The sequence below is a fragment of the Cupressus sempervirens genome, chromosome 10 (assembly GCF_028749045.1).
Source record: "Cupressus sempervirens isolate cs-2001-9-10 chromosome 10, ASM2874904v1, whole genome shotgun sequence".
NCBI classification, from domain to species: domain Eukaryota; kingdom Viridiplantae; phylum Streptophyta; class Pinopsida; order Cupressales; family Cupressaceae; genus Cupressus; species Cupressus sempervirens.
The window spans coordinates 896,760,254-896,774,246 of record NC_143127.1 but is presented as its reverse complement, the minus strand read 5'-3'; the positions used below and the strand labels follow the sequence as shown (position 1 = coordinate 896,774,246).

Below are 13,993 nucleotides of genomic sequence, written 5' to 3'. Positions count from 1 at the left end.
CTATTTTTAATCTCTATTCTTTTGCTTGCACTGTGTCATTAAATCTAGAATACAAAAAAAGAAGAAGATATAAGACAATTTCACTTCTTATTTGCAGTCAGTTATTCCCCGCTATCCATTTGCTCTTGAAATTATTGATTTAAACCCATTCTCACTCCATATAAAATTGTCCAACTACGAAAACTACTTTCGAATTCAAACATGTATGCCCTTGACAACATTGTTCTTAAACTATACATTGAATCTGACAACTCTTCCAACCAAATGATTAAATTATTGTCATAATTATACACACATTTTTAAAAATAATGCAACTATTCATTGCATTAGACACAAAGTACTAGTTAGTTTAGCTTTTTTATTTTAATTTTATTGATAAAATTTAATAAAAGAATTATAATTTTAACATTAATTTTGTAAATATAATATAATATAATTTTTATTATTTTATTTCAAAATAGAACTTCCTCTAAAGTCTTTGATTCTAATGCAATAAGCGCTCCCTTGAACGGTCCCCACAGACTAAAAAAGCAGAAAAACGCAACTGTGCGTTTTTAAACACGTCGTCCACATTCAAATGAACGGCTAGCTGGAGCTGGAGGTAGACGAGATATGCATGTATTTGATTGCACTTACCTCCAGCCTCATTTTAGAGGCACAGGCAGCAAGATGAAGTTGATCATACTGTACTCACATGTTCATGATGAGCGACACTAGGCCATGAAAGCTCCTCTCGTCTTCTTGGTGGCCATGAAATACCATTTGGTACAGTTTGCCCTCGACTTGCAATACTCTTTGTTTAATGAACTGGGGTTTTGATAACTATGGGTTGTTGCTATGATCTTGAAACAGGGTCACAATGTGATTCTTGGCTTGTGCAGTTTTTTCTCTTAATGTCGTAGATCAAAATCCTAAAAATTGTGTCTATTTCACGTGTGATGTGCTCAGTGAATTTTTATTATGAAATGTACACAATGATAGTTGAACAGAAATATAATAGTGTTTTTGTTTCGCAAGGTCACAGGCGCGAGAATGACGAGGGCAAGAAAAGAGCTCTGGATCAAGGCAAATCGAAAGCTCGTCAAAGGTAAGCATTCACACAAGATTATTAAGAAACAAATTTACATTTAGAAACCTTAAAACTATAGGGTTTGAAGGAATCCATGGGCGCTTAATGGCCATTTTACGAAATTACACTATATTTTGCCCACATTGTATTCCTATGGAGTCAATAGCAATAATATGCGCAAAACCTAGGCCACTATTTCCAAAGCAGAAGACCATTCCCAATATGACTTCTAGCTGGAAATGGAAGAGACTCACAGAAAAGCAAAAACACAACTACTGACCGAAATAGTTTACTCTACATTCTCATCTGTAGCCAAGAAACGCGTGAATTAAAATAGAAGTTTCTTCCTTTAATTTTCTAGGACATTTAAGTTAGGATCATTTGTATTGCTATTTGAACATGTGAATTAAAAGAGGAGTTTGTCACCTTAAGTTTCTTCTCTACCTAGCATGAAAAAGGGAAAGAACATCTTCAACGAATTATTCCAATTTGGGATATACATACAATATGACACCTTGATTAAGATTTGCTTCTGCATTTTGGGCAGGCCGGGGCTCGAAGGGGTGGTGAATTTGATGTTCCTCATATGTGCATTCATCGAATTGAAAAAAGAGGATCATACAATGAAAAGTGACAATTATATGGAATTAGATTATCTATTGCTTTAAACGTTTTTTAATGGGAAACACACCCATCTACCAATAAGGGATGATCTTTCAAAAGAAAGGATAGGCATACTTGTTTCAGCTTTTGAATTTTTTTTCACAATTTCTTTTATAGATTATTGTATTAGATATATAATTGGATATATGAAATAAAATTAATTTCTTTTATTCAAAGCTATTAAAAGTCTCTCTAGTCTATTATGGTTGTTATAATAAAAAAGAAAACAAGCAATATTATTATACGTGATTTTTTTGATTCATGTATGATTAAAGATTTTTTCATTGTCTGAATTTTGTTGTATATCACAACTTTTCTTTGCAAATAAAACACCACCAACAAATATAATTAAATGATAAATACTTGCTTGAACTGTTAAATTTGTCTTTTGCCTCAAAATACCACAAGTTTAAGGTGCAAGAATGATGAGAACAACAAAACAGCTCTACATTAGTACATCATCAACGAAAACGGAAAATTTTTCAAAGCGAAGCATACCCAAAATGTTAAAAAACCACATGTACAAATTTTTAAAACTCTAGGGTTTGGAAGTCGCATGGTGGAGGAATCCATGGGTGATCACTAACCAACCATTTCATGATGTTGATGAGTTCTTTGAACATATTACAGACAAATCATTTCTGCAAGTTTCTACCTTTAATTTTGGGAGGCTTTCAAATTAGGACCATTTGCATTGTTCCTTGAACATGTTGGTGTTTTAAAATGCACAAAACTACTAAGCGACAAAATGCTTAATACCAAGATAACAATACATACACAATCTAAAGACTAGCCAATTGTTATTAACAATTGCATATGCAAAGTACTTGGACCCAACTTCAACAAAACCACAGATGGTTTTCTACTCTTTTGGCTTTGCAAAACCAGGGTGGGTATACCTAGGGATGATTCAAAACTGGAATAACTGTATGAGGTTTATTCTTAGTTTCATTCTGATTCTCATTTCAAAATCCTTAGACATATACTAATTCCCACTAATCTTGATAAACACATCCCATAAAACAGATATGGCCAAGAATTCTTCTATAGATCTGCAGATGTTCTTAACAATAGTGGCTAACTGGAGCTAAAACATTCCATGCAGACAAGTGCTAGCCAACTTTGAAGATCTATAGGAAATAAAAGTAAAATTTGATTTGATGATGCATGTGAATAACCATTTATGATATATTTCTCCTTCACCTGAATCAATTTGATCAATGCCTAATCCATTTGGGTTCAGAGTCTATAGCAAATTCTTAGATCTAATTCGTTGCATTACAACAAATTCTATCAGCAGTTCTTATCAGAATTCATCATTCAAAATCTTTTCCAATACTAAAGAAATCTCATCACATTCATCAAAGCTTTTATTTAATCCATTGAATTAACAACAGTGATAAATGGATATACAACCTAACTAGATTGCATTCAATTGCACAAGCCTTTACTCATACAAAATCAAGGTAGCCAAGTACTTAAAAGGAGACAAGATTCAGAAAGAACTAATATGGGGATAGTTCACAATTGTATTTATTTTCTTTGAAAATTTCATACCATTTACGATAGACTCAGAATGACCTTCAGAAAAGGACGCAGTTCATTCTATATTCATGTATTCTCAGAGAATTGACAGAGAAAATACATCATGGATTTGCTTTCAAAATTTTGGACCAAAGACAAACTAAGCAAAAAATACTTCGAAAAATAGAATTCGGACCCCTCTTTAGCCTTGGAATCTCACTTAAATAGTGTGAGATGCAACAAGCTTCAGGCTAAAAACAATGACAGGTGTCCTTTAAAAGACACTTACATACACTTGTTACAAGATGACAAAATGCGAGTAATAGTAAAAGTTTTACATCAGACATTCCTTTTGTGGGTCCTTTTGTTACACGCTCCTGTATTGCTGAGTTAGTTGCTATTCTGATTCTTCCTCGTATACAACAGCCAAATTAACCAAAGATGAAGTTTGTTCTGATGATGGCACGTCAACCTCCACCTGTGGGCTTTCATCATCTTTATCCTGTATGGGGGAAATAACTTCTACCTTTTCCCTTTCTTTAGTTGTATCGGCATCCTGTGGTCCCGGGTCTGCAACTGAAGGTAATAGATTATCTTTGTCTTCTCCTCTCGGTTGGGTCTGAGTAGTGACAGGGCCAATGATTTGGATCTCCTCACCTTGCAATTCATCGCTATCATTTTCATCTTCATCAAACTGTTCAACAGGAGCCATATCTGCCATCCATTTGTCAAATAATGTATCATCTGGCCAATTGAACTGTAAAATATCCCTTTGTCTTTTTAACACATACTCAGCGTCCTTATTAATGGTAACAAATTCTTGCTTTAAAAAATCAAAGAATATTTGAGCCTTCACCATTTCTTCTGTTGTGGCGGCCCACCATGCATGCCCTGATTCATTAATGACTTGATTCATTCTTAAACAGAATAAATCATTAAGTTCCTTTGCCCATTCATCTTTGCCTTTCAAATTATTCTTTTTGTCTAGGGCATGAGGAAACAAATTGAATTTCTGGCTCCTATACTTTTCAAAGTAGCCTACTACTACTTTTTGTAAATGAATCCTTTTATTACTAAAGTCAGTAAGATCAGAGACAATATCAAATGTTTTTTCAATTTGATCAAAAGAATCATCTATGACAGAGAAACACAAAAAAGTTATTTCTTTCTCCCTTCTTACCCATTTATTCAAAATAGGCATGAGAGCCTCATCATTAGATTTCTTTCTCCCTTCTTACCCATTTATTCAAAATAGGCATGAGAGCCTCATCATTAGATTTCAAATCCTCCCAGATACTGATCACCTTGGCCAACTGATCATGAATTAGCGGCCATTCAATCTTGTCCCCCAAATATGTGAGAGCTTTTCTCAATTTATCTTCATATTTGGATTCCAATTCTACATGTAAGGCCCACAGTTTGCTTTTTTCTTCTTCAAAATCCTCAGCAGTGTAGTATTGTGGCCTTTGGGGTGTATCTGGTATTTCTATGAGAGGGGTGGATTTAAAAGGTTCAACTGGGGGGCGAGGGTATGTTATTTTTGGCCTAGTGGTTCTTCCCAATAGCTTGTTCTCAAGCTCAATTCTCTTTTTTACTTCTTTATTGTAAGCATCCACCATTGTTTCATACTTGTTCTGCAGGTCAGTCATTTCCTTTTCTTCCTTTTCTGCAGTGGCCAAGGCAAATTTAGAATAGTCCACATTCATGTGGGCTGCCTGTACATGTGAAGTATCAGCAGCTCTCCTCACAGTGATACTCCCTGTTAGTCCTGAATCATCAGGCTGTGATGGAGTAGTCCTGAATCCTCTTCTTAACGACCACATAACAAGAGCAGCTTGGTCATTACTGAATGCTGTTCCCAAGAATTCCTTTTTATCTGGATCCTGTAATCCCAAATTATTTGACACAGAATTAAAAATTAATGCATCAGCAATGTCCCAGTTTGGCAATAATAAAATATTTGCATCTTTCACCATCTGTCTACCCTCTTCAGGGGTTATATTCTGGAACTCTTGTATCATTTGTTCCTTTATTTGATTCTGAATAGATGCTTCATCCATTTCTGGATGCTCTACTTTCATATTTCTACATCTTTCCTCAAAAATATGCATGTTTGCCCTCCACGCAAACTGATGGAAAGCCCTAGATTTTACAAAACTGTTATCAGACAAAAATTGCTGACTAGCTTGTTCCAAAACAGGGTCTAATTCCCTTCCCCTGAAATCTGCTACAGTTAGTTCAAAACTAGGCACAGGAGGCTCCTGGGGGTTCCCTTCATCAATTTCAGCCTGAGTAACAAAAACTCCTCCTTGTGATCCCATTTGTTCAATTTGCTCATTGGTGAGCTGTTCCTCCTCAATTCTCATAGGAGTTTGGGAAGGTGAGTAACTTTCATCATGTGATTCCTCTTCCCTTATTATTTTTCTTCTTTTGGGAGAGGGTTTAGGGGGTCTTTCTTCAAAAATAGTATTAGTAGATTCAATTATCTGCTTCCCTTTGTTTACAGTGGGCATCTGATCCCGAATGACAGTATATCCTGTCCTCTTTCGCACAACCAGTGGACCTGCCCCTATGTTAGGGGTGAAACCCAATTTCCTCATTACTTCCCTGGCTTTATCTGGAAAAGAATCAATAAAATGTTGTTTCTTCTCATTCATTACCTCCATTATTTCGGGGAATGTACTCATAAGCTTATTTATTTTATCTGCATTAGTTGCAGCATTACTAAGAGGACTGTAATCCTTGTCAAAACAATTAATAAACTCCAAAACTTCTGAATAGACTCTCCACTTTTCTTTCTTTGTTTCTTGCTCCTGCAGAGAGTATTCATTCCTTATTACATCTTCAGGGAAATAAAATTCATGCTGAATTGGACGAAGTTTGATCCTATGCCTAAGAGCAGAATTAAAGAAATCTTCTGCATCACAAAAACGAGAGTGAGATACTGCCATCTTATACTGATCCAAAAATTTGTAGAGGAAAATCCACCCCTCCTTAGTTATTACAAACTGGTGAGCTACAGTGCAAGTAGGAAAAATTGATCTTGTTCCCCTTTTGTGCAAAAAGGTTTCCTCTACTCCTCCCAACTGCCATAAAAATTCAGCTACTCCTACCTTTAAAGGCACCTGATAAGGTAGTACATGGGGTGTCCCTTTGAATCCATAAACTCTAATGACAGTTGAGACCGGATACGGGATGATATCTCCCCAATTATGTGAAACTTTTAGACTATGGGGTCTGTCCATAGGCCTAACAGGGTGCATTAGAGCCTTAGGAATTCTGGGATTGTCACTCAATATGAGGCACCTTAGTTTGGAAGCAAAGTGCCTATCAAATCTGACAAAACTAGCATTTTCTGCTTCCCCAGTCATGTCTGCACTCCATAATTGAACTGGTAGTGCTTCCCCCTCTTGTTCCCTGTTTAATACCATTTCTTTACCGAAATATGTAACCCCTTTAAATAGAAACATATGCATCAATAGGGAGTATTGACCCCAAACCTTCTCCACCTTGCCCTTTGCAATCCCCACCAATCCACTGTGAATCTCATTAGCTAGGTAAGATGCAAAATAAAAAATTATTTCTACACCGAAAGAGGAGATTTGGGTGATCATATACATGAAGCTCACAGGAATAAAATCTTCTTCACCCTCTCTGAAGACTCTGCACAGGGTCCTGTATATCTCTACTGCCCTGGCATTAAAGCATGATTTCTTGAAAGGTTCTTTAGAAGATGATGTTATTGCTGGTAGGTTTCCAATTCTGCCTATGTGGGCCTTCAGTGTACCTTGTCTAACTACATCCCTTTTTGACATATATTCTTTTTCTAATTCTAACAAATCAATGGGCACATGATACCTAGTGAGAGGTCCCAAACTGAAAACTTCTCTAATCTCTTCTGGACTGATGGTGATTAAAACTTCACCATCTACTCTTCTCACTACCCTAGTGGCTTGATCATAACTCTTCGCCATGGCCTCAAGAAGGTCATAATCCATAAACACACTGGGAACAACTAGCTTTCCCAGATCAAAATTCCATATATTGGCATGTGGGGCATATAATTTCCTTTCTGCAAACCATTTTTTGAACAAACTCAAACCAGTTTGTGAAGTTTGAGCATCCTGGACCCAATTACCCTTATCATACAATCCATCAGCTATCCTTAGCCTAGGGTTCAATGAGGTTAACCTTTTAACTTGCACTGTCTCTATAGTAGACTCTGGGAGCAACTCAAGTAAGTCATCATGCACATTTCTATCCAAATAGTTTATTTGACCTGAAAATCCCTTCTTCGGAGGCATCTTGAATTATTTTTTTACAGAACTGAAAAGCCTACAAAGATTATGGTAGCACTACTTACTTGAATTCTGTCTTTGTTTTTCTTTGTATTTCTGCAAACTTTCCGCAAACAGACAATTTCACAAATTCTGCCAGACTTCAGCACGCTTTCCTTCAGTAATTACCTCTGTACAGGAATGGCTCAGAATTTTTGCTCGTGTAAGATGAAACTGATGAAATCTTTTGTGTTATACTCTGTTTTTCTCACGCGCGATGCTTTCATGTCTAATTAATATAGAGTGGCACCACATTCTGCATTTAAAGCTGCGTCGTCGATCTTCAAAAATCCTACGATCATGTGATACGGAGAAAACAACTAGGCGTTGCACTTGACATGTTGGTCAATTTATTCAATGAAAATTTACCACGTACATAACTCTTTCCTTGATGGCGCTTAGTCCGGACCCACTGGCAACTGAGGACACGTGTCAGCAGGTCGCTACTTTGTTATGCATAAAAAACGAGCACCTTGCCATAGCAAAGCAGCGACAACCATCGATCTGATCTTAATTCGGTAGATGATATGTTACTGGGCTTACTCAGAAAGACGACAGTGGGCCCTTATTCGCTACGTCGCATAGCTTAAATGACATGCAACTCTTCAACGCGAGATAGCGAGGACTGTTGATTCTGTTTTAATCTGACGCTTAGGATCTCTCGCACACTTGATCAATAGGGCATGGGTCGAGAGCATTGATGAAATATGAAACTCTGCATAGCTGCCACTCAGTAAGACTTCACTTTAGTCCTAGTCATCGTCCCATGTTGCTAAAGGTCCCACCGACTGTTGATTTCACGGGGCCTCGCTACTTTGTTAACGGCGAGATGCTGGAAATTACCGATAGCGAAGTAGCGAGCTCCGACAACTTTAATTAATTTTGGCGCCGTGAAAAGCAAGGGTCCATCAGATCACTATTGCTGCTATTAACTGCTTCTGACAACGGCAGTTATTACTTATCATGCCACTTGGATTAGTCATGGTACTGCTGAACTTCAATGTTACCGACTCTTCAAATTTACGGCGCCTCGCTACTTCGCTAACGGCGAGATGTCAAAATTTTCCGATAGCGAGGTAGCAAGGCGTCGAAGAAACCATCATTCCGGCGCCGACTTCAGACTGCTTTTGCTGGGTCCCCTTTCCTGTTCAGATGGTACTTGCAATGTGTACTTGACTAATAAATCGGCCAGAAAGCAAAGCTCCGACCGCCGTATCTTCATTTTGCGGTCCCGTTTTATAAACTTTTCAGCACTCGCTACCTCGCCATACATAAAAAATGCCCATGTTTGCATAGCGAGGTAACGACAACGGTGGATCTACTTAGATCGGACGGTTGAGGAATTTGAGAGGAAAGGTATCTCGGGGGCACAGAAGATAAAAAGACAACAACATATTCGCCCTATTTGAAATTTCAAATATTTCGCGCCTGACAATTTATGAATAGAAAGAAATGTAGGGTTTTCACAAAAGTTTTCAAAGGTTGGCAAACGGATGAATTATCTAAAAACCCTATTATCCACTAGAATGAAGAATCTGACTTTTCAACAATTGGACAAAAGATTTCTATCAAACAAAAAGTCAGACCAATAGAACATGTGAATAAAAAAGAGTTATTCTTGTTATCCCTAGCTTCTTGTCCACCTAGCATAAAATAGAAAAATATTTTCAATGAGTTATTCTATTTTGGGTTAGAAGTATTGTTGATGTCAGTTTTGTATCACTACATAACATATAGCAATCAAATACTTGTATGGAATATCAAACACTCAATTCCTCTCTTGAAAAGTTAATACTCATGAAGACATGAGATAAATTCCAACATTCCTTACACCTGTGGATACTAACTCAGTTATATCGATGTGATTTGCTGGTAATCACATAGGCGGCCTTACGTTGTTCATTCAAGGATAACTTGGATTTTGGGATGATGGTGATGATGATGGGTTTGTAAAATATACGAGTGCCAAATGATGTTGATGGTGGTGATAATGGGGGGTGTGTCTGCAAATGATGCTTCTCCTAACTTCTCTCTCGATTGAACTCCAAATACTAAACCACTCACTGCTCTACTCCTATGAATGGAAAGATTAGCAAATGGACTGGGATCGAATCTGATGAAAGCTAACCAGCGGCTCTACGTCCATAGATGCAATGATTCAAGGGAAAAGGACTAGTTTACCACACAAGGCTTCTTAACCAGCCACTAGGATGCTAGTGGCCTAGTTTATAGATCCCTCTCAAACATCCACTAATATCACCATGCAACTATCCATCCACTCTTACTCTTTTACTTAACAGCTTTTCAAAATGAAATCCACTTTAACAACTTCAATGAAATTTAATCCTAACTATTGGAAGTAGAAACCATGCAATGACACCAAATGTTCTTAATCACCGTGCAAGTCACAACAATGATAAAGAGAGGCAATTTTGGTATTATCTTAGCAACAATTTTCTTCAACCCTTTACAAATGAGAGCAAATGGCCTTATATAGAGGCCAAAATTACAACCAATGGTAGAGATTAAGAGGCAAAATCAATGATCCAAATTGGATCCTAGAAACCCTAATTAGGGTTGCCACCCCATCGGCCAATGAGATGATGCCACCTCATCAATGGACCAATGAAAAAAAGAAAAGTGGCAACCAATGAGAAGACACCAAAATGCCAATCAGAATCAGACACCTATCCTACCCAAAAGAAAGGAGAAATTGCCACTTGGGCTTACATCAAATGATCTTCTAATATAGTTCTACCCTTTTGTTTCATCTTTTTAGCCAAAGTGATGAATGTGGCTAACATGTCATTGACTTCCTTCATTGGAGGGCAAAGTGTATGCTTCATCTTGAGCTCAGCTGAATTCATCATGCTGCTTGCTGATTGTAGTGTCTTCTCATGATCCGTCTCACATTCTTTCGTGTATTCGATAAAGGCATTGAGGGAGGCAAGGGTACCCAAATGTTTCTTCTTGATGGCAACCTTCCCCAACTCATCCAATCTTGATCCAAATTCTGTCTCATTGACGTTATCTTCTTTGATATCTTCAAAATCAAGCACAACCCCAACATTGCTCATCATGGTTGAAATGGAAGTGTCAATGCCTAGGCTGTGCTGTGCAATCTCGTTCTGTACTTCTTCAAATATTCTCAATCTGATAGTCAAGGCAACAAACCAAGACTCCACTGTACTCAATCCTCCTTCATCTACCAATTTGGCCCTTTCCAAATATTTCTCTAGTAGCTCGATGAATGCCTGTACCCTAGGAATGGCTGAGTCCTTGACTGGAAGGAAATCCTTCCACTCACCTTCAAATGCTCCGAATTTGTCTCTAATAGCCACCAATGACCTGAATGTCGAGATAAAGGAAGGCAAGAAATTTCTCCCATTTTGGATTGTATCATGGATCCAAGCCCTGACTTTGTGCAACTGAGCCGATATCTCGTCTGTGTTGCTCCCACTGTCTTGTGGAAGGGCTGCCTGATGCAACTGATGGATAGGCTGGCAATCTTTCCAATATCTGTTTTCGGCCTCCAACTTTACAATCCTTTCGTTTGCCTTCCTCAACATTTCTCTAATTGAAACCATGCCTTCCTAGATCTCCTCACATTCCATGTCATCCGTGATTCTTTCCAAGTTATGCTCTACTATCTCATATTCTTGAGCTACAATCTCACCCACTACCTTGCTAACCTTCAGTATAGCAATCTGAACTTTTCCGTGACCATCATTGTCGCTTCTGATTACCTTTGCCACTGTTTTTGCAATTTGTCTCTAGTTCTTGCTATCACCCTTTTACACTAACCCTTGGATATCTTCAACTGTTCGGGCAGTCACTACCTTGCCTCTTGGCATAAGCATTTGCCTTAACCATAGCAGTGCAGTGCATCTCCCCAAATCTGGATTCAGTTCGACTAGCAAAGCATCACCAATGGCCTCGGGCGCCTAGCTTATTTCTTCAATATCAATTGACCTATCCTCTTCTTCATTAGTGACTGTCACATCATCTCCACGGTGGTTCTTCGAGAGAGGAGAGTACTCAGTGCTGTCACTGTAACCGCTTGATTCTGAATCAGAGCTCACCTCTACCGCGACCCTTTGTTCACTTGTATTAACTTCTTGGCTTCTAGCCTCAGTTATGCTCTCTTTTGATGGTGTTGCATTTTGTTTCTTCGTTGGAGGTTCCTGATGTTCTTTACTTTTCTCAACCTGCAAGCTTCTCTTCTTGCTCTTAACTGTTCTTTGTTGCTGGCTACTACCCTCACCTTTTTGTCCGATTGACTCCACTGGACCTTCCTCTAGTTTCATCTTCTCATAAGTAAGGTGTACCCTCTGACTTTGTAATTTCCTTAACTTCCCATTATACCACGACTCGGTGTGTAGATCAACCGTCTTTGTAACTGTCTCCAAGGAAGAATGCTGATGATCATTTCAATCCACTGGATTCAACTCCATTCCATCCACTATATCATAATCTTCTCTGAGCACATTTTCATCTTCTTCCAGTTGATTGGGAATATCAAGGCCTCTCCATCTGATTGCCCTTATCATGTCCATTGACAACCTTAAGAAAGCTAGCTTCCTCACATGAAAGTTATCCCGTGCATTGGCCCAGAAATCTTCTATAGTAGGAACATGTCTAAATGTATTTTCGTGAGATGCCTTGATAAGACCATTAGGATCGAATCCTTGTCTTGCTCAATACCATCCTAGATAATATCATTCTAACTCTTTCTCTGTAGCTGCAAAGGTGACAGGATTGGGGAAAGTATCATTGCCTATTCCAAATGAGAAGATAACCCCTGTTTCACTTTTAAGTTTCATCATTTTGTCATAATGCTCAAGTTGCCTAGCCAACTCCATCAAAACTATCTTGTCGGGTGGGTACCTTGGAAGTCTCTTGAGACAAACTGTACTTCTTGCTACTCTAATATATGTAAATTGCGGAAATTGGATGAACCAACTCTCATACTTCTTAACTTTTGCTTTTGCTTCTGTTAAGAGCCTCTTAGCAGGTGTCCCTTGCAATATCCTTACCGTTTTCATGGCAAAGGCATCATAAAACATCTTATAGTCTTTGGTGTTGTGTAAATGAAGCTGTGGATAGTACTCATGCACCAAATATTGCCCCTGTCCATCGCCAATCACTCCTAAGGCCTTAAGTCCCGGATTTTCATATAGTCTCGCGATCATATAGAAAAAAGATTGGACCCCATATAGAATTGCTTTTGATTTTGCACTGTCCTAAGTTGCAACTCTAAATTCTCGCTTATAATCCTAGCCCAATCAAATTTTCTCTTTCCATTCTCTATTTCATCAACAAAGAAGTACATCCAATTCTCGAATTGCATACCTTGAGCTAAGCCTATGATTCGGCTAAGAAGCACAATGAGATTGCCGTACTCCGGTTTGAAATCTAACTTGGTGAGCCTTGATGACCTGGTGACTCCCTTCTTGCCCTCGTGTAGCCAATTCTGCTTTAGATGAATGAAGTAAGCCTCCTGATTATCCTGAAATAACTTAGCCACCTGATCCATCATCACCACTGTCATGCTTTTATACTAGGGAATATTAAATGCTTCTTCGACCACTTGTCCGCTACTGTTGGCTAACACTCTCTTCCCTTAGTAAAAAATGATGGACTTACTAATAATATCAAATCGGGATGCACACTCAATTACCAGTTCTGGACAAGACAAGGTAGGAGGGAAAGCCGCCGCATGTACAATTTCACTCTTGTAGATCTTCTTTGCCATGGGAGATTGTCCTTCCTTCAATCTGTCATTCAATTGTATCATGTTCACTGTACCGATATTGGTGTCACTTATTCGCCTCACTTTCGAGAGGAAGGTGGTCTTAGGCATCGTGTCTTCCTTGTCTTTTTTTGTATTTGTTCCCTTTGGGTTCTTGCTTGTACTAACATCTACCATCCTAAACACTTATTTTTGCCCCTTTTTTCTAAATGATATGGACTACACTTATCAATCTCCAACCTCCTTTCTATCGATGGAATATAGTTTATTTCTGCCTCGCCAAGTCCTATCTCTACACTTATCAATCTCCAACCTTCAACCTAGAAGTGAGTTTACCACTTATTTCTGTCTCTTCGTTACCTTAGGATGGACTACACTTATATCTCCCAACTTCAACCTAGGGTGGTCTGGCTTATTTCTGCTTCCGCCAAGTGTCCTATCATGAAATCTACACTTATCTCTCCAACCTTCAACCTAAATGGAATGATGAAGTGGTGGATGATGAATGCAAGAAGAATATAAGGGAAACGAAACCAAGCAAGAACAAGGAATAGAATCCGTCTTAACAATCTTCACCTCTAAAATGAATTGAATTTTACCTTAATTGTCTTTACCAATAGCTAGACCCTCTTTTAGTTTGGATCAGAT

The 13,993-nt window shown here is 38.3% G+C and overlaps 1 protein-coding gene across 2 annotated transcripts in view; it reads left to right on the top strand.

Moving 5' to 3' along the window:
• The first annotated feature begins 573 nt into the window (after window positions 1-573).
• The window catches only part of LOC149536895 (uncharacterized), a 45,841-nt gene continuing 32,421 nt past the window's right edge, over window positions 574-13,993 (top strand). Inside the window, exons 1-2 of one of the 2 annotated variants that reach the window (XM_089806854.1) lie at window positions 574-765; window positions 1,025-1,087. In XM_089806854.1, the coding sequence (XP_089662980.1) occupies window positions 1,033-1,087 (55 nt within the window). In that variant the 5' untranslated portion in view covers window positions 574-765; window positions 1,025-1,032. Of the gene's footprint in view, window positions 766-1,017; window positions 1,088-13,993 lie in introns of both variants that reach the window. The other variant, XM_089806853.1, reaches the window with a different exon arrangement.